Consider the following 19,614-nt stretch of genomic DNA (forward strand, 5'->3'; position numbering starts at 1 on the left):
ACCCCTGCTAGCTAATGACTAACCCTGCATCATCGAAATCCCACACGTCTCGCCTTTGCCTGTAACCTCCTTTGCCAAAGACACAACAAGAATGATGAAAATGACGAACACACATTGAGGTGATCAAAGATCACATGCGTAGACTACTAAGGCCGAAGGTAGAGACAAACGAGGACGAGGGTTCGGGAGGCTTTGAGCGAAGGCATGAGTCTCCGTTAAAAAAGGTATAAGAGTAAAATTATTTTTCAGAAAAAAAAAATATTATAACTTTTTTAAAAAAATGGGAGCACTATACAGGAATTTATGGAGGCTTTTTTACACTGTCAATTTACACGGCAAAAAGCGTGATTTTCTTCAGCATTTTCTTAAATTTTCCTCAATTTCAATCCCATAACTTGAGAAGAAACGAACATGATATTAAAAGTGCACATCATCCTTTCATGGATCACCTGATGCAACATATCAAGATCCAATCTCCCAGGCGTTGCTCCTGCTCCAGTCCGAAGCCTGCAGCCTTGCACATCGTTTACTTCATATAGAAACTCAGCATGAGCAGCAGCACTCCTAGCTGCTCTGGAAACTGAACACGCTCTCCCCGCAAAGGCAACACAGAAACGAAGGGAGCCATACAGTGCACATGGAAGAAGGTTCAACAACACAAAAAGGCAAGCCAGGACTCATTTGCACTACACATGCAACTTATAAATATATACATGTAGAAGGACATTACCACCAAAACATTAGAAGCCACCGAAACATAGCATGCTCCGGCGGTAGCAGCTCCCTCCGCCGCTCTACTGAGAAAGCCACACTGCAATTCCAAGCACGTACCTACCGAATATAACCCAGAATTCAGCATGATCTAAAAATTTCTCCCGCCGGCATCTCAAAAGTTACTGCTACCACAGACGCAGTGTGACTACCTACTGCTACTACTAATTGGTGCCTCCGCAGCCACTCTGGAGTATAGAGAAGCACAGAGCTGCTCCTGCGTCATCACCCGGCCCGGCGACATCTTCACCGTCACCTGCTGGATCATGAGGTCCTTCACCACCGACACGCTCGCATAATGCAGTTCAAGATCCAGGTCTTTCAGCGCAGCCATCAGACTCGCGGCCGGGTGATTCCTTTTCTGGCACTGCAATCTGATCATGGCCTCCGACCCCAGTATCTTCACTTCCATCTCCACCCCGTGACACCGCCCGTTCGTCGTCGTTCTAAGATTATGGTCCGGTGGTGGCTGGACCGGGAGCTTCTTCTCCAGGGCTTCCACTCGATCTCGCAACTCCTCCTTGTCCGCTTCCACAGTCTGGAGGTTGGATCGCAGTTCGTTGATGTATGAGACCGCATCGCCGAGGAGGGAGGCTTTGTCCATCTTGGACACGTTGGGGACGACCGCACGGAGAGCGTAGAAGCGTTGGTTGAGTTTCTCGCGGCGCTGCCGCTCGGCTTCCACGTGGTTCAGAGGCTCCTCGCGGCCATTGGCAGGCTTCCGGCCGCGTTTCCTCGGACGTTTCTCTGGCTCCACCACCCGGTTGCTCTCCACCTCTCGCGCCGAGGCCTCCAGGTCCGACTGATCGGAATCCGGGCCATCGAGGATGCCGCCTACGCCGCCGCCGGAAGATTTCATCTGACCATTGGAGGGGGCTCGTGCAGGAGCAGAGGAGAAGCATAGCATCCCCGCTTCCTGGTTGCTCACCCTGGATGTCGCCCCCGTGCAACCCTTATTCTTCATGTCTTCTGCCACGGCGGTGGCGGCTTGGTGGTCTGAAAAGAGGCCGCCAGCTACAGGGGCCGGCGATGGATTCCTCTTGCTAGACGGTTCGGTCGACTGGGGAGGAACGGGGCCATTGGAAGCTAATTTGGGGTAAAAAGTTTGATTTTGCGGGTTACTGCCGCTGCCCTGATGCTGCTGTTGGTGGTGGTGGTGGTGGTGGGGTTTCTGGATTCGGCGCGAAGAGCTAGGGTTTTCCGTGAGGATCCTGGAGCTAGGGTTGTTCTCGCATTGGGTCCGGGGTTTTGTGACGGAGATGTCGGCGGCGGTCGTGACGGGCGAAACCGAGTCCTTGATCTCCACCGCGGACGGATCTGTGAGCCAGAGAACGGAAGGATCTGTCTCGCCTTGATCGGTGGCGGGAGTCGCCGCCGCAGGTTGCGGCGTGATCCAGGATACGGCGGCGGCCGTGGAGGAGGACGGCAGATCTGGGGAGCTGAAGAGGAAGAGGACGCGGATCTTGCCCATTATCTCGTGGCTGTGGGAGACAACGTCGGTGGAACCGAGCTCGAGCACGCCGGAGCCGACGGGGACGCAGACCATGGTCTGGAGGCCGAACAGCTGCGCCTGGCGCGCCCGCTCGCAGGGCGCCGAGGCGAGGCGGTCGGCGCCGGCGACCCAGACGGGAGCTCCGGCGAAGAGTGCCTGGCCAGGGAACCCGCCCCCGTTGACGAACGATTGGGTCATGGAGACGAGGAAGAACCACTCGGTGTCTGTGACCTCCTCGTCGACGGTCTCGTCGGGCGCCGAGGAACCGCCCCCGGAGATAAGAGAGTGGAGCTCGCGGAGGACGCGCCTCCGGTGCTCCTGCTCGACGGCAGAGACGGCGTTGGCGACCCGCTGCTTTCGCTTGTCCTCCTCGCACCCCTTGTAGTACCCGTCGCCCCAGCCAAGGAAGTACGCGCCGGTAGCGCCGTCCACCGACGTCTGCCAGAAGATGCCGTACGTCCAGCTTTCCCGGGCCCCCTCGATCAGCGCCTGCAGCCGCTGCTGGAGGGTCTCCTGGCTGAAGTACGCCGGTGCTGCCGAGGCGAGGGCGGTCGCCGGACCCAAGGCGGCAGCGGCGGGCGGGGTGGGGGTAGGAGGAGCGGTAGCGGTCGCCCAGGGGAAGCCCTGGAGGTCGGTGGTGCCCATGAAGGCCTCCATCAAGGAGGCGTTGTCGTCGGCCCACACGTTCATTCTCTTCTCCGATCGATGAGGGGGCGGGCGAGGCGGATGAACCGGATCACTTGATTCCCGTCACCGTTTCCCCTCGGTGAGCCCAAGTCGGGCAGCTATTGTTGACAAAAGGCTACTACTGGCTTTGCTCTCCCCCTCGCTTTACCAAACCAACAAATAAATAAATAATAGAAATATATTTTTAATTGATATTATCGGATGGAAAAAGAGAAGGGTAGAATATAATAGAATTGTGTGGTGCGGATGCGAGGGTGCGGAGGTGATGGATAGAACACGTTTTCCTTGCCGGCATCGGGAGGAAAACGACGTAAGCGTGGGTTTGTTGCCATGTCCTCACGTGGCAGAAGCCTCTGATTTCTCACGCGATAAGGTGGCAGTGTCGATGGGAATTGCCAACCATCGGACGGCTGCTAATGGGCTCGCGTGTTTCATTGCGATGATGGTGATGATATGATGGTGGTGGTGGGACAGGAATTAAAAGTGTGTCCAAGTACAAGATCGAGCAGATTTTTTAGCTTCACCCACCGGTCGGACTCGATGCAAGTGTAGTCCGGCGGACATCAACTAATACCATTACACGTCATGATCCTTTTTTTCCTATTGATGAGCCCAGATCACCGTACACGAGGCAAATGATCATTGATTACTAGGACGGCACAGAAAAGGTTCCGTCAATGTTGGTGATCAAAGGAATCCCAAACCCACGTAGATAATTCGGTGCCCCGTCAAATCTCACCTATCTGCATTACCACATCGTCGCTCGATGAGGAACAGCTATTTCACATTCGTCAATTTTCTCGATTCGCTATGAAAAGACCCCCGAGATAGATCCTACAATCAATCCAGAATAGCACCTTTGATTCGTCAATTCTTACTGACCTGATACTCAAAGAAGCATTCATCGGGCTGTACCCGTAAAGCTATTTTATAGGATCATTCCTCATATTTCGCTTCTCGAAATCGTCGGATAAGAGTCTTGATATTTGGATAGATTTATAAAAATAGCTAACCGAGTCAAAATTAGGTTTCCATACTTTGATAATTGGTCAAAACTTGGATTCAAGTACTATTACGTACCTTTCCAGCGACATCATTACTCATCGTCGCCGGACCCACTTGAAAAGATTAAGTTGAAGAGGAAAGAGAAAACTACTTGAATGCACTGGGGTTTCGCATTTTATGGAGGACCACAGCTTGAAAGCTATCGATCGTGACGTCGAAAGGTACCTTATGATAGCCACATTGCCATCGTGAAAGTTACAGCTGTTACTAGCAGCGTAACATAAAGACTATTTTGCAGAACATGCAATCGAGATTGACTTTGTATTTACTATGATTCTTTCTTGGTCTTTCTCCTGCTAATTATCTGAAAGAGACACAACAATGGGGTTTCAATTATGATTAGACCTTTGGCAGTAGGGTTTACGGATGTGGTCGGTGCAAAAATTCTTGAACTAAATAATATTAAGGTTTAAGTTCGATACTGTGAAGACGTGAATTTTGTCCGGAAAATATGCACAAAAACACTAGTCTAGGCAGCAACATTTGTCAGTAATCAGAATCAAAAGCCCATCCATATAGAAAATAAAAAAGTATAAAAATTATGAATTACTCTTGAAATAGAAACGAATAATAATTTAAAAAAAAAAATACTTTAGAAAATGAAGACAACTAAAAGCACAAAGATTAAAAAACAAACAAATGATATGGCGAGGGCAAATGATTTTACTGGAGAGGAACATGGGACCGTGGCTGGAGCAGGAAGGGCTGGTGCATGCTTCCTATAATAATCACACGGTTCATGAGAGGAAGGGCAATTTCTTTTAGGGTGAGGAATTCAATCACGAGTCCATTTCACTGTTTTACTAGACTATTTTCAACAACTATAATAATAAATTAATATTTTTAATTATTTAAGATTGACTACATAAATAATAAGACACCTTTTAGATTTATCCCAACTAGAATATCTCCATCACATGAAATAATAATAATTATTATTATTAATTTAGTGGGACACCTTTTTTAGTCGGCAGCGATGACTAGTTGAGTTGCGTGGCTGACTCGATTCTTTTGGCAGTTTATATAGCTTTTTATCCTAAAAGAAAAGATGTTTCTATGGTCAATTCACTCTCTTGCCTGCTTCGTGATTGGACCAGTATTTACTATCTTGTAGGGGTTGCAAATTTATCTCACAGGGGCTATCAAGCATAATGTAGAGATTTATTTCATCAAATGTTATATTTTCCTTTGAAAACTTACATAAGTTTATTTGAATTTGTGTTGTACTCATTCTGAGTCAAATCCCTTTTAAGGGAAACCTTTTCTAAGGTGATCAATGTTTTAGATCTGAGGAATATTTGTCCCCGATCTGTAATCGACAATTTTTTTACCAAAAAAGATGATTTAGTGAATGAGATTACTGATGTCAGTCCTTTCACAACATCAAATCTCCTCTCCAATGTGTTAGGGTTAGACCTCTTGTTATATTGACTTAATATCACTTATATATAAGCTAAATTATGCAAATATTCTTTCACTCAAACTTTATCTATTAAGATGTGGTTAGCCCAAAGACCTTGATCCAACACTTCATCATTGTAAATTACGAGACAGTGATGACCTCTATCCTGTAAGCAAGGAAGAATGAGAAATCTCTTGTCGACACTCTTAAGGTTGTTTAGCAACTCAAACGGATGTTAAGTAGTTTACTAAACCAAGCTCTTTCGGTCTCGATCAGTTAATAACTTCAATTTGTTCATTAGATTGAGCGAGCTACTAAGTGAGGTGCAAGAGATCTCTAAGAACTCATAATTCCTAAAACATGAAAATTTATTTTTCATATGAATACTTTGATTTACATATCAAAATTTTTCATACGACTGTGATTTACATATTGATAGGAAATATATTATCCTTAAACACATCACCACCACATGATGCCCAAGGAGAAAAGAAAAAATAAAATTTTCTTCTCACCATTTATGACGAAATAGATAATCATAAGATTTATTATCATCATTTAAGATGAAAAAGACAAGCATAAGCTTTCTTCATACCCTTTAGTATAGAAGCTCACCTTTGACATAAATAAAAGAAAAACTTCTACTTATATACCTCGGGTTATTAATTTGAGTGTCAGAGAAATTAGGTCAGAAAATCTCTCTCGACCTTGATCTTTATATAGATAACACATCAGGAATTTTGAGGTTCTCAACTCGGAGACACTACAAACAATATCAAATATCAAATATGATCATTCAGAGTGTGACTTTTACCATTAAATATCAAATATGATCATTAGTAAAATAATAAAAACTTTTGTTGTTAGGAAATAAGGGGAAATGGATCCAGTATGTCCATTCCCCCTTGCGCACAGGCCTACTTCAATCATCTCCTTAAATTAATCCGCTCAAACAAGCAACCAACCCGGTGGGCATGAGAAGAGCTAGATTTCCAACCACTCGTATCTAAATCGAGTACAAGTTTGGAATGAACGTGTCTTATCACATAAAAAAAAGGGAGGGGGTGGGAGAAAGTATCTAATGGCTGAGGAGCTATTTCTTCCCTTGGTGGTCTTAATTTATGCAAGACCAACAAGTCCACCTTAGTTGTTCGGCCATACTTGTTACCGGAATCGATCAAGATTTATAATACACGAAGACGAAGAAAGAGAAGAGAAAAAACCTGCACGTGTTGTCACAAAATAAGAAGAATGCATTAATCTAACGCAAGTTTTCGATCCACAAATACCCAAGTTGCGACTTCAGAAGCCCATACTAATACTAACTATGGATTCTCGGCGATCATAAAGAACAGAAAAACAAAAGAAAAAACACAATATGTATTGTAATTGTTGATCTGAATGACCGGCTTTTAGGATCTACCTATGGGGATGCACTTTCTGCGCATACATACATAAATCCAATGACCAAATACGCGCAACCTTTGTTCCACCTGATTAGTCTTGTCTCGAACACATCAACCGTTCGATTACGCACGTGGTATATCATTTTACCGTCCATCACAGTTCCCAGACCTCCGATCAGGAGGACGGGACCCACTGCACGAAACCTGGGTGAGATCAGTATCATCAATCACCACACTCGTCGAGCCTTTTCCTCGACTTAAATGGGTGAGCCCCATTCAATTCTTGATATATTACTCCAAGGCGCTCAATCATGATCACCTATCTTTTTATTTCGTGCCTTGTGATTGAATTTGCAGGCATTTCTGTACCCATAGACCTACCAACTACCCATCCATACTTTTAATGCAGAAATATTTTTGAAAGAGCATCCCTATTTGTCATACTTCTTCGCATTTATGCTATTTATTGTACTGATTATGCCCCATGGATGAATCGATCTAATTACAGTGTTTTTGACATCTTTATGTAACTAAAGTAAATTGAATCAAAACTCAACGTAATCAGCTTATAATATAAAAATATGATTTGAAATAAGTTGGTTTAGGAACCTTTTTATTCTTTCTTCTTTTAGAAATCCGTCCTACTCAACAACACCAATTCAAAACTAAGCAAACGAAGACGCTAGAAAGGACTAATAGCAATTTCCAGTGAACTAATTGATGGTTGAAGACAAACCTCCGACGACGCCCACCGATCGCTCGCCGCACGTGCCAAGGGAGGGCTAACGCTTCCCAAGCTTCCGGTGACGGAACCGCTCCTCCGCCGCGTTCAGCCCCCGACCGATCTGCTGGATCTCCAACGCCACGCCGCCCTTCTCGGCCCCCGGAACCCCCACTGAGAACCCACGAAGAGGCGTCCAAAAGAGATCGCCAGAAGAGATACAAGAAACGAAAAGAATGAAGGGTTCTTGAGATCGGCCGGCATTGTACCTTTGGAGCCGAGTCGCATCTCCGCGCCGTCCAACGTCTGCGAATCTGAACTTAGGAAAGCAGGGAAACGAAGAGGTCAGCAATAGGGAGGGAAGAAGCGATCGAGAAAAAGGGCGACCGCGGAGCTAAAATAACCTGGAAGGGACAGATCGTGGGAGAAGAGGTAGAGGACGAGGAGGCAGAGGATGGTGAGGACGGGGATGAGATGGATCAACCTCTCCGCCCTGGGCCTCGCCCGGATCCCCTTGTCCGCCTCGGTGGCCCCGACCACGGCGCTGCCGATGCTCTTCCGCTTCTCCTCCCTCTCGGCTCCCCCGGCGACGGCGGAGACGAGAGGCTTGGGGCCGGGCGATCCGAGGGACTGGCGCTGCATTCTGGTCTTTGGAGACTGGTGTGACTTCTGTAATGAGCGACGCCGCTTTAAAGAGGGAGCCCCGCGTCATTAATAATTGTATTCCCGCATCAACCAAACGAGATGCGCGAAAACATGTGAAAATTTGTTTGAATCTATTCCACAACCAATTTTGACATACACACACACACCAGACAATTTATTCCGAATATTCTTTCCAGCTGTTGACAACTTTTAGGCAAGAAGGTAAAATTTGGAGGATCCTTCCTATCTAATGAGTTATTATTATTATTATTATTATTATTATTATTATTATTATTATATATATATATATATATATATATATATATATTCCATCTCAGATTAAATTTCAGGTGCATATTGCCAAAGATGACATCTTTGATCATCACATTTTTGGCAGCTTCTAGGTAATAAGAATAAGAGCTATTTATTAAAATAAATTAATTAAATTTAAAGTGAACATTTATTTAAATAATTATCAAGGGAGATTTTGTTTGAACTTTTTTAGATTTTTTTTGGGAGAGATATCAACTGTTATAATTTTTTTTCTAACAGTGCTCCTATTTGACTTAATCACTGAAACACCTTTGAAAAATAACCCAACAGCTCTTTTATTTTTTTCCATGAACCGATCAATTACTTTGAATAAAGATAAATAAAATTCAAAAGGGAGAAAGCAACCAACTGATTCATCATATATAGACCGATCTTAAAAAAAGAAAGAAAAAAAAGAGGAAGCTATTACCTTATCTTTATAAGTTATTAAGTCAAATAGGAGTATTATCACACAAAAAAGAAGATTACTATTTATAATGTCATTTTTTATTATTTATAAATTTATATCAAGAACTTTAAATTTTTTAAGTTGTTCTTTTATAAATAGAAGTATATGCACTCTATTTATAACTTGATTTTAATTAAAAAAAATCATTCATTATGTACAACCCTTTTTTCTTCCATTTTTCTTTTTTTTCTTTTACTTCTCCTTTTCGAGGTCAACAATAATAACGTCCACAGCTAGCAATATCAATAGTGATGAAAGGAAGAAAGTGATGAGTGGTATAGATAGTCTGCAAAGTGTGCAAATGGGCAAGCTAAGGGCGATAATTGATGATAAGGAATGATGAGAAGTAAATCGAGGGCGGTAATGAACGATAGTAATTAATAGAGAGAGTCAATTGCCACAATATGCATAAATGATAAAGAGTAATAAGGAGTAGATCATGGGTAGCAATTAACAATAAGGAGCGATAAGAGGCAAACCATGGGTGTAGATCAACAATGGTGAGAGCTTGCGAGAGCAATGCGTGTAGTGGCATTGGGATAGTGATCAACAAGGGCAATGATCGAGCAATAAAGAGCGATAAAAGTAGGTTAAGAGCGACAATAATTAGTAAGAAGAGTCGATGATAATAGAGTATACATTGTAGGAAAGTAAAAAAAAATGAAAATGAAACTTAGAGGAGCTATGAATAGAAAAAAAAATTAATTAATTTTTAAGGGATTATAAATAGTAGAAATAAGCTCCAAAATTAAAATGTGACACCTCATAAAAAAAATCCCTCCCAAAAAAATGGACTGGTTTCAAAAGAGACTCTATTAAGACTAATTATCTTTGATAGAAAATTACATACATTTCCAGTATGTTACGATTTTAAAATCGACGAACCCCAATTTCTCAGTCAAAAATCAATTCTATAGTGCTTGTTGGCGTCATCTGACTCCATTAAATTTTATAATGACTACTCTCTACTTTTATTTCAATTTTCATTACCTTCTTATTAATGTGTAATTTAAACCTTATTGATGTAAAATTATTCCTTAGTTTTCTTTCCCTCTTCGGCACACATATCAATATTTTTATAACATTTCTTCCTATTTATAATTAATACTATCAATTAACTATTCTTTGACAAAATTAATTTGACTCACTTAAACCCACAACGACCGACTTCTTAACCCCGCTTTGCCGCGAACCAAAAGCAAGCCGTTTCGCACACAAGAAATGCGCAGTGGCGGAATCCATCGGTTATGGGAAGGGTAACTACGGCTTAACTCTAATCTTCTGTAGATCGAGATCGAGAGAGAAGAGCAGGGAGATGATGGTGTTGTGGGAGACGGCATACTTGTTGGGATTGAAGCGGACCTACGCGATCACCCTCAGGATCCAGCGGCGCGCCTCCTCGGCCCTCGTCGCCCCGAGCTCCGTCAATTCCTTCACAGGTGCCTTGCTCTGTAACATCCCCTACAATAGCAGTTGATTTGTGGGAATCTTTTAAGAGATTTTAACTTGATATCGTTTCATGACGAATCGTCATCGGAAGAAATGTTTGTTCTTCCGATTGTGTGCTCCTTTAATTAACCCCCCCCCTCTTATGGCAAGACGACGACCTCGTCTAAGATCAATGAGCCACACCAGAAACGCTTGCAAATTAACTTGTTAGGGAGACTATGGTCTGAGATTGCACGGCTCTCTTCGCTTTTGGTCGATCTGAGTTCCAGTGTAAGCCGAATCTGATTGCCCTGCATTTTTACCTAGAGATCTCATTCAATTCTTCATCACCATTGTCTATTATGTGCAATCTCTCTATGTAGGATCTCAAGAGGCTGAGATTACTTCTTTTGTCATCTTCATCTCAATTTGGAAATATTCATATGAGAAGAGATTGAAAATAGGATTAAAAGAATAGGCCTTATATTGATAAATATTGAGAGAGTCGGGTGACATATATTGAGTTTGACCCTTAATTTAGTAGCTTGAGTTTTTGAATTGGTGTTTTGACCTGATATATGTTAATGTTGACCAGTTTAATTCAGACTAATCGTCAATGGATTTCTAACAATCTCTCCCTTTCGTAGCTGTTGTTACCTTTGGGGACCTAATTAGATGTCATTTGTACCGTAATGACCAAATTTTTGCTACGAAAGCTTGTTGCATAGAACAGAGAATATATCATGATATGTCCTTTTTGTTGGCCATACCTTCGTTATTAGCTCGCAAGTTACATGTATATGTGTTTTAGGATAAAATCCTACTTTATCCATGCTTTGCAAATTGATATTTTTTTTATATGCAAACAGGAGCCTCAAAATATAGTCCCAACACTAAATCCCCGGTATTTACATAAGAACATGTTGGACCTAGCCAGTCATATTCATGTTTCCTTGTGTCGATATACTTTGAATTTGTCTTCCCATTATAATGCTGAAACCAATTACAAAGGTAAGGTAGTAATTTCCTTTCCACAAACTGTTTCATAGTCCTAATCATGAATAAATAGGTTTCCGATCTTTATCATCTAGGTTTAATTCAACAGGCCCATTGGTTGTGCAGGACCTTGTTATTGTTGCAATTCCATATCTTTGTTGCAAAAAAACAAAACCAATCTCATTCGCATGTCTTTGTTGCAAGTCCATATCTGATGACATTGGTTAAACATTTGGTCAAATGGCTTAGTATGCTAGATGAGATGACTGCTATCTGGAGTGAAAGTGACCAGCATTGTCCTTTCTAATCCTTGAAATGTAATCAACATAAGCATGCAAACATTGGCTTGATCACATATGTAGTGCACTGTGTCACAGTTTGACATCATTTGTTCATTGTGTCTGGTCACTATGTTGCTTTATGCCAAGACAATATTTGGCCACTTGGATGTTTAATTTTAACAATAGTAGCATTCTCTCTGAATACTTCAGGTTCTATGTAATGGTATTCTCTAAGGGTGTATATGGTCTCTGGAAGTAGAATGTTTGGAAGATACAAGAATTCATGTTCCTAATGAGAAATATAGAAATTTATCGTCAAAGGATTCAATTCCCATGACTTGCACTTTTAAATTATCTGATAGAAATTTAAGATGTAGGATCATACACCGATCTAAATTAACATATATCAGGCAGATTAAGACCACTATTTGCAATACCCTCAGTTTTATTATAATGAGATTAGGATGCTCTGTTCTTGTCGACAAGAAATGCTTTTTTTTTTTCGGGGAGCACAATGTGAAACATTCACTAATTTGTAATAAAATTATCAGTAGAGAGATGAACTGACACTTCACCGGAGTAAGTTCAGCCACTGAGATGCTATTGTTCAACGATTGCTGGCATTGTTGTGTGCAGGAGGACCAGTGGTCTTTTGATGTGGTGGTCAAGAGTCGTTCAAGGCATGCAACACAGGGAGGAGTACAGGGAATTCCAGTCTCCGGTGGCTTTGATCAAATGAAACCATCATCCCAAATTAACGTGCACAGTGGGAAGCCTCCTCGCAGCATTGATATCTCCAAGCAGTGCTCAGCCGCTAGTAACTCAGATCAGGTTAAGAGAGGTCGATCCTTCTCCACTCCTTGGAACATCCCCATGAGAACTTTCCCAACTGCAGTAAGTCATGATGCTGCATCCCTTTGAAACCAACGGGCTTGAATGGCCAGCACAGGCATCTTTCTCGCTACATGCCAAATCTATCGGCATTAGAAGACACACAACAGTAGACTGATGACCCTTCAAAACTTCCCTGTGAATCCAAGCTTTTGGAAGATGTTGCTAATTTGAGTGGATTTGGACTGTCTATGATGTTGCTTTCTCTTTGTCGTCGCAATGTCTTCTGGAATGCCCAGCGTTACAAACAATTATCACAAAGAATACCTTCCTATGAAGCTACAAATTCCTCGTACGTACTCCGTGAAATGACAGTGCTCCGCATAAATGATAGAGATAACATTATAGATGTGAGCTGCGTTAGCCACATATAAAGGCCATGAGCTTGCAAGATTAAAGTCCCGTCATCATAACTTAGGGAGCTATTATTTCTTTATATATATATATATACTTTAAAAATAATATTATATCACATAATTAAATAAGACACTCATACATGGATTAAATTCTTTTTTTGGGGTTTATTATCCCATTTTATTTATTTATTTATTTGATTGTTTGTTTGTCTTATGGAATTTGTTGGATCTTCTTTTAATTTTCTTCCTTCTTCCATTTTCTTTGCTTGTATGTTTTGCTGTTTGTTGTTTGCTCCCCATCCCTCTTTGATTCCTCCACTCCGTATATAAGGTCGCCCAGACGTTAACCACGCGTTCGTCTCCTCTCCCCGACTCCGACGCCAGATCCAAAGAGATCGGTCGGCGTCGCCCCAAAGTGCCGAGATGCAATTAGATCATCTGATTCCTTTCGACATATAAAGTTTCGATCTTGGTAAGAGATCTTCCGTAAAGATCCAATTTTGGTGGCACATCGATCGGTTTTGTTTGGAATTGACGCGGTCTTATATCGGGATCGATCGGGGACAAAACGAGACGCATCCACCTGATCGGTAATTGCCGGTTGAGGAGGAGAGAATAGAGCGAGAAGATAGTTCCCAAGTCCGGGGAGAGAGAAGCGATCCGAGATGAGCGACGGCGATGATGGTGGCGCCGGAGAGGACTCGGTGAAGTTGGACGACGAGCAGCTGGGGGAGCTTCGCGAAATCTTCCGCTCCTTCGACCGCAACAAGGACGGCAGCCTCACCCAGCTGGAGCTGGGCTCCCTCCTCCGCGCCATCGGCCTCAAGCCCAGCAACGACCAGCTGGAATCCCTGATCCACAGGGCCGACACCAACTCCAACGGCCTCGTCGAGTTCTCCGAGTTCGTGGCCCTCGTCTCCCCGGAGCTCATCGCCGCCAAGTCCCCCTACACCGAGGAGCAGCTCCGCCGGCTGTTCAAGATGTTCGACCGCGACGGCAACGGGTACATCACCGCCGCGGAGCTCGCCCACTCCATGGCCAAGCTCGGCCACGCCCTCACCGCCAGCGAGCTCACCGGCATGATCAAGGAGGCCGACACCGACGGCGACGGCCGCATCAACTTCCAAGAGTTCGCCCAGGCCATCACCTCCGCCGCCTTCGACAATTCCTGGTCCTGACTCCATTTCATCCTTCTTTGGTAGGTCCCTAATAAAACAAAAAAAGGTGTCTCCTTTGCCATTTTCTTGTCATCGTTTAGCTTCGATATTGAATGGAAATCAGTGAAGAGGGAAGAGATTGCATGCATGCCTCTCTGTTTTCTCTGGAATCATGCATATAGCGAATCCTTCTCACAGGAAACAACATTTCCTTGCCGAAGGATCATCACAAGTTGAGATTCCTAATCCAAATAAACTCATTAACAAACTTTGCTGAATTCTGGCGATTCCCAGCTGCATCCGCAGCAATATAGATGGTGTGATGTCGAGATACCACAGTCCGAGATGAGTGAGGGAAGGTGGAGGGGAATTCCACTAAAAATAGAGATGAAGAAACTGTATCCATTCACCATGGAAACTCACAGCTGTGTGTAGCTCATGATGAGCCCACCAAAGCCATTCTTCGATTCTCCAATCCTAACCCAACCCATCCTGTTCTCAGGTTGGGATTTTTCCAGCTCAAGACTGAGTTCGTCTGATTCTATGTTGCGCCACATTACAAATGGTATTTGATCTCATTCCCCTCCCCCCTTCGTTGCACACAGCTCAAGTAATTCATACCGAGGGATGAAAGATTAGACTCATCAGTCCGCTTATTTCAGCTGACATATGTTACAAAATCAAATAATAATGAGTTTAAAGTCAAACTTAACATATAAATATCAATTTAATCTAAATTAATATGAATATTTTCAAATATTATTTTAATCTAATTCTTTTAATCACCAATTGCCATCCATTGTTCTTTATCAAGCAAACGTTATGCTCTTCCTTTGCAGAACTTGCTGCATTCAGTAACAGGTGACTCATTACTCAATTTACCCAAACTAACTCAAATCACATCTTCATATTGATCATAAGTCTATTCTGCCATGCATTCAGCTTCTCCTCTACCAGTGCTGATACCATGACAGGACAACATCCACACTCAAAGGAACTGCTGGTCGAAGATCAGATCTTCTCTTTGGAATATATCTCATCAGAGAACAAAAAAGACAAGTTCTTTTTTGTGTTTTTTGAGAAATTCAAAGCTAATCATTCTTAGACTCTGTCATTGACGTTTCTTATAAAACAGTTTGATATCTATCAACCTCAACTGCCATCCAACAATAAATGCTCAAACTGTGTTCATGCATGCATGGTGATCTGCTTTTGCACTTGTTTTCTTATGTTTGATCTTCGTCGCCCTTCCACCGGAAATCTAACTCGGGAAATGGTCAAAGAGGTAGGTGAAATGTCAGTGACCTGTAGGTAGAAAACTGAATCGTCAACAAGGTAGACCGAGAGTACATTCACACAATACTATCAGAGTTTTAGAGCGTTGCAGTCCTCTCAACTGTAGCATGACAACTTTCGATAGAGCCGAATGAGGGTCGGTTGATAAGTCATCATTTGTCGTGTCATTGACATATACATGAATGTTCGTGAAGAATCATATGTTTCGCGTAAGTCATATTTCGAAAGACTAGCCCAAAAAGATATCTCAAAAGGATAAAGAATAACCTGTTTTGGTTGTCTCCATTGATGTGAGATCAAATATACTTATCGATACTAAAACTAAGAAACTATAGATTTAGTTGATATAAGAAACAGTTTGGATCAATGCTCCAAACGGAGCCATTCCCGTGTGTTCTCTTTGTCCAGAAAGAGTAGAAAATCTGACTGAGTCAGATGATCATCTGAGGTGGAGCAGAGATGATCATCTGACTGAGTCATGTATCGGTGACATGAACTCGTCGTCTGCGCACCACTAAACTAAGAGGCTGTGTGATCTGTTGCCTATCGGCCACTCAGTTCCAGTGGTGAAGGATGAAGTAGGTGGCAATGGTGTACATCAGTCGCCGATAGTAACCTGGGACGAGATGCGTCTGTACGCAGTGCAGATCTCGTTGAAAGATTGGCTCAGGTCAGTAGACTGTCTTAGTCTTGCATCAAAGCCAGAAATCTTCTTTCCGATGCTCCACCTCTTTTCTTCGGTTGTCCGGCAGGAACAGCACTCAAAACGTGGGACCAGCCTCGGTGAACACTTGCCAGCGTCTCACCTCCATCACTCTCTCTCTATATATATCACTCGCCTTCACTCTCCGATCTTGCAATCAGGCAAGGGTCATTTTAGAGAGATAAGAGAGAGATGGGCCGAGGCCGAGCACCGTGCTGTGCGAAGGTTGGGCTGAACAAAGGCTCGTGGTCGCTGGAGGAAGACATGAGGCTGATCGCTCACATCCAGAAGCACGGCCACGGAAACTGGCGCGCTCTACCTAAACTTGCGGGTTTACTCTCTCTCTCTCTCTCTCTGATTTCTCAGTCGACATGAACTGTAAATCGACATGGACTCATCTTTTTCTTTCTTGTCTCGGTTGGCATGGCAAGGTCTGCTTAGGTGCGGGAAAAGCTGCCGTTTGAGGTGGACTAATTACCTCCGCCCCGACATCAAGCGAGGGAACTTCACAAAGGAAGAAGAAGACACCATAGTGAAGTTACATAAGCTGTTAGGAAACAAGTAAGACCGACCGTGCATGAACACACCTTAATTAGCTGATCGGAGAGTCTCATGTCATCTCGCAGCACTGAAACGATGATCACTTGATTTAAATTTTGTTTAGGTGGTCCAAAATCGCGTCATGCCTGCCAGGAAGAACTGATAACGAGATAAAGAACGTGTGGAATACACATTTGAAGAAGCGATTGGTATCCACAGACCAGAAACCGGCGGCGGCGACGAACGATCCTGAAGAGCCACTACCCACCTCTTCTTCCTCGAGCTCAAATCATGGCGGAAACAAAAGCGATGAACACCAACACGATCCATGCTTGCACACTCGCGACTCCTCGGCGGAAGTGATCGAGATCCCCATCGATCCCACCATGGACATGTCGAGCATCTTTGATGATGCACTCTCGAATATGACATCGAGCAGTACTTCCACACAACTCTCCGATGGCCTCGTTATTCCTGATGGAGATCTTTGGAGCATGATCGAGGATAACAGTGCATGTAAAGAAGGCAATACCGGTGCATGGCTGGAGTACTTGGAGAGGGAACTTGAGCTTGAGCTTGGCTTGAGAGAAGTAGCTCCAAGCGACCAAGACAGCCTGACGACAGATGGTGTGGGGATGGAGGAAGACCCAGTGTCGTGTTACTTCCGAAAGGAGCCTCCTCTCCATCCTCTGCAGACCTTCCTGGCCTCAGAAATGATTTGAAAGACGAACCACGAGGTTTAGGGGTCAACTGAGTCTAAGTCGTAGGTGGGCGAGTTAGAATTTTCACACCTTCAAAGATTCTGATGTTACACGTGTCGATTTGTCGTTCCTGCTGCTGTCAACAGGAGCTGAACCATCATGGCTGTGGATTCAACTTGTCGTAGAAGATTTCAGTTTGCTGAGCTCTCGTTCTCACTTCTGTGCCAGCTTTATTTCATGGCAGAGAGACGAGAAAACCTGGAGATGCCTGACCTCTTAACTGGGCCTTCTCTCCACTGAGTTCATCTCAACTGGACCTTTCAAACATTCTTTCTAAAACTAATCCTCACAGATTTAATATAAAATAAATAGAAGAATCGTGCATTTAAATGGAAAATGCTGATTATAGCATTCTACAAATTGGTTCATATTTATTTATTTTTTAAAAATAAAAATATTATTGCATCTTTTATACAATATAGATAGTTAATCATTTACACGTGAGGTGAAAATTAAGATATATCACTTGCGCAACATAGTAAGTAAGAAAGGAATCATAGTAAGTAGAACAATAATTGATGCTACTGTGTTATGCTTGGAGAAACAGCTGATGTTTAGAGGAATCTAATTCAAGATCAAGTAGGCCATTTATCTGATCCCACCATTTCATCATTTTTAACTCATTTACTTATTAAAAAACAAAGGACAAAGTTGAACACTTCTTTTTTTTCTTTTTTTGAATTGAAAGGTACCAACAAAGAATTCTATAAATCATCATAGATCTTAGATTTTAACTCCCAACTACCATTCTAAGGCTTATTGGATGAGATCAACTGACCTATTAAATTGACTTATTAGTTTGATAGGTTTGTAATTATACAGTTTATATACTTATATTTAAATTAGTGATAATACGATCAACAACTTCTATAAATCAACTTAAGCTTTCTACAACTTGATAGATTAAGCAAGGGATCTTAAATTATATTTGTTCTTGCCAAATGCTTTCAGGCCTTGGATCATTGTATTTAATATATGTTGGGATTGTCTAGTATTTTGAGAGGCTTGGTATATTATTTAAACATATTCAAAAAAATATTAGATGAATCGAAGAAGATTGATAAATATGATAAGGTGCTACTGCTTCTCAAGTCATTTGTGGACTTGTATGATAATTTTGTAAAGATAATATTGTGTGAAAATGATACAATAATTTTGGAACAATTGTATATGGAGCGAAAGTTATATAAATCGAGGATCAAGAAAGAAAGAGCTTAAGACAAAGTATGTGAGTATTTTTTATCCTTATATCGTAGATAATATCATTAAGATAATATCATTAATAATGCTATCGATGATAACTACAATGTGATTATTTGGAATAAGCTTTTTATCTAACTTAATATTTACTAACAAGTGATATCAAAGTAAAAAAAATTTGATGGTTAGAGATTCAATAAAGATGAACGATGAAGATTGAAAGGAGCGTGAAATAAAATTATTTTCTCTTTATAAAAATATAAAAAGTGAATAAAATACTTATCAAGAAAGAGACTATTAAGATTAACAAGCAGATTGATTTTTTTGAGCTAGTGTTCTAATAATGAATCATACAAAATAAAATTCTTCTCTCCTTCCCGACAATATATCATATTACAATATAACTATGTTCCATTAAATTAATTATATATGTTAGAAAATGTGATAATTTTCTAAAATTGATTTTATAAAGTCTCTTCCCTTTTTAAAATTTTATAATAATAAAATTTTCCCCTAAAATATGAAATACCCAATCATCGCCTATTTCTATTCATAGTATTTTCAGTAATACCAATAAGATAATATAATATAATACAAAATACTATATATCTGTAATATCGTTGAAAACACTATAGTACAATTAAAAAAATATATAAATATTTTTAATAAAGTTTGTATAAAATATAATGCTATAATATTTTCTTGATATTATTAAAAATACTACGTTAAAACAGTGTAAAAATATATTGTAACTAGATCTGCTAATCATATGAAGTGGTGTATAGGAAAAAGTGAGAAAAAGATATTCTAACCATTAGATAAAAAAAGCGTTTTGAAAAAAGAAGAAGAGATGTTTATCAAAATTTTATCATAAAAAATAAAAATAAAATAACATTTTTAATAAAAATATTATATCCAATAACATATATGACGCATATTAAACTTAAATTTAAAATATATCCGGAAACAGAAAAAAAGTAATTCAATGACAGAAGGAGGTAAAGAAAAGAAAAAGAAAATCCTCGCCCCACAACA

The 19,614-nt window shown here is 41.6% G+C and overlaps 3 protein-coding genes and 1 pseudogene across 3 annotated transcripts; 2 read left to right on the plus strand and 2 right to left on the minus strand.

Annotated features, from left to right (window-relative positions):
• Nucleotides 1-648: 648 nt before the first annotated feature.
• Nucleotides 649-2,953, minus strand: LOC135626593 (transcription factor MYC2-like; annotated as a pseudogene).
• A 4,436-nt stretch (nucleotides 2,954-7,389) lies between these two features.
• On the minus strand, nucleotides 7,390-8,220 carry LOC135626596 (uncharacterized). The gene is made up of 3 exons (XM_065132021.1): nucleotides 7,949-8,220; nucleotides 7,814-7,858; nucleotides 7,390-7,718 (listed from the first exon to the last, which is right to left on the minus strand). The coding sequence occupies exons 1-3, from the start codon at nucleotides 8,184-8,186 to the stop codon at nucleotides 7,606-7,608; spliced, it is 396 nt and encodes a 131-aa protein (XP_064988093.1). The 5' UTR covers nucleotides 8,187-8,220; the 3' UTR covers nucleotides 7,390-7,605.
• Nucleotides 8,221-13,267: 5,047 nt separating this feature from the next.
• Nucleotides 13,268-14,227, plus strand: LOC135626595 (probable calcium-binding protein CML17). Its single transcript, XM_065132020.1, has one exon. The coding sequence runs from the start codon at nucleotides 13,588-13,590 to the stop codon at nucleotides 14,098-14,100; it is 513 nt and encodes a 170-aa protein (XP_064988092.1). The 5' UTR covers nucleotides 13,268-13,587; the 3' UTR covers nucleotides 14,101-14,227.
• A 1,999-nt stretch (nucleotides 14,228-16,226) lies between these two features.
• Nucleotides 16,227-17,481, plus strand: LOC103972556 (myb-related protein Zm1-like). The gene is made up of 3 exons (XM_009386912.2): nucleotides 16,227-16,409; nucleotides 16,510-16,639; nucleotides 16,743-17,481. Exons 1-3 carry the CDS (start codon nucleotides 16,271-16,273, stop codon nucleotides 17,338-17,340), a joined length of 867 nt encoding a protein of 288 aa, XP_009385187.2. The 5' UTR covers nucleotides 16,227-16,270; the 3' UTR covers nucleotides 17,341-17,481.
• Nucleotides 17,482-19,614: the final 2,133 nt, after the last annotated feature.

Source organism: Musa acuminata, chromosome BXJ2-11, assembly GCF_036884655.1.
Source record: "Musa acuminata AAA Group cultivar baxijiao chromosome BXJ2-11, Cavendish_Baxijiao_AAA, whole genome shotgun sequence".
Taxonomy (NCBI): Eukaryota; Viridiplantae; Streptophyta; class Magnoliopsida; order Zingiberales; family Musaceae; genus Musa; species Musa acuminata.

Bases quoted from the DNA above. Each gene is read 5' to 3' on its own strand.
- LOC135626596 (XM_065132021.1), bottom strand. From the start codon at position 8,186: ATGCAGCGCCAGTCCCTCGGATCGCCCGGCCCCAAGCCTCTCGTCTCC. The intron at 7,859-7,948 runs GTTATTTTAGCT...TCCTAAGTTCAG, and splicing joins CCACGATCTGTCCCTTCCAG to ATTCGCAGACGTTGGACGGC. The intron at 7,719-7,813 runs GTACAATGCCGG...GTGGGTTCTCAG, and splicing joins GATGCGACTCGGCTCCAAAG to TGGGGGTTCCGGGGGCCGAG.
- LOC135626595 (XM_065132020.1), top strand. From the start codon at position 13,588: ATGAGCGACGGCGATGATGGTGGCGCCGGAGAGGACTCGGTGAAGTTG.
- LOC103972556 (XM_009386912.2), top strand. From the start codon at position 16,271: ATGGGCCGAGGCCGAGCACCGTGCTGTGCGAAGGTTGGGCTGAACAAA. The intron at 16,410-16,509 runs GTTTACTCTCTC...TGGCATGGCAAG, and splicing joins CGCTCTACCTAAACTTGCGG to GTCTGCTTAGGTGCGGGAAA. The intron at 16,640-16,742 runs GTAAGACCGACC...AATTTTGTTTAG, and splicing joins CATAAGCTGTTAGGAAACAA to GTGGTCCAAAATCGCGTCAT.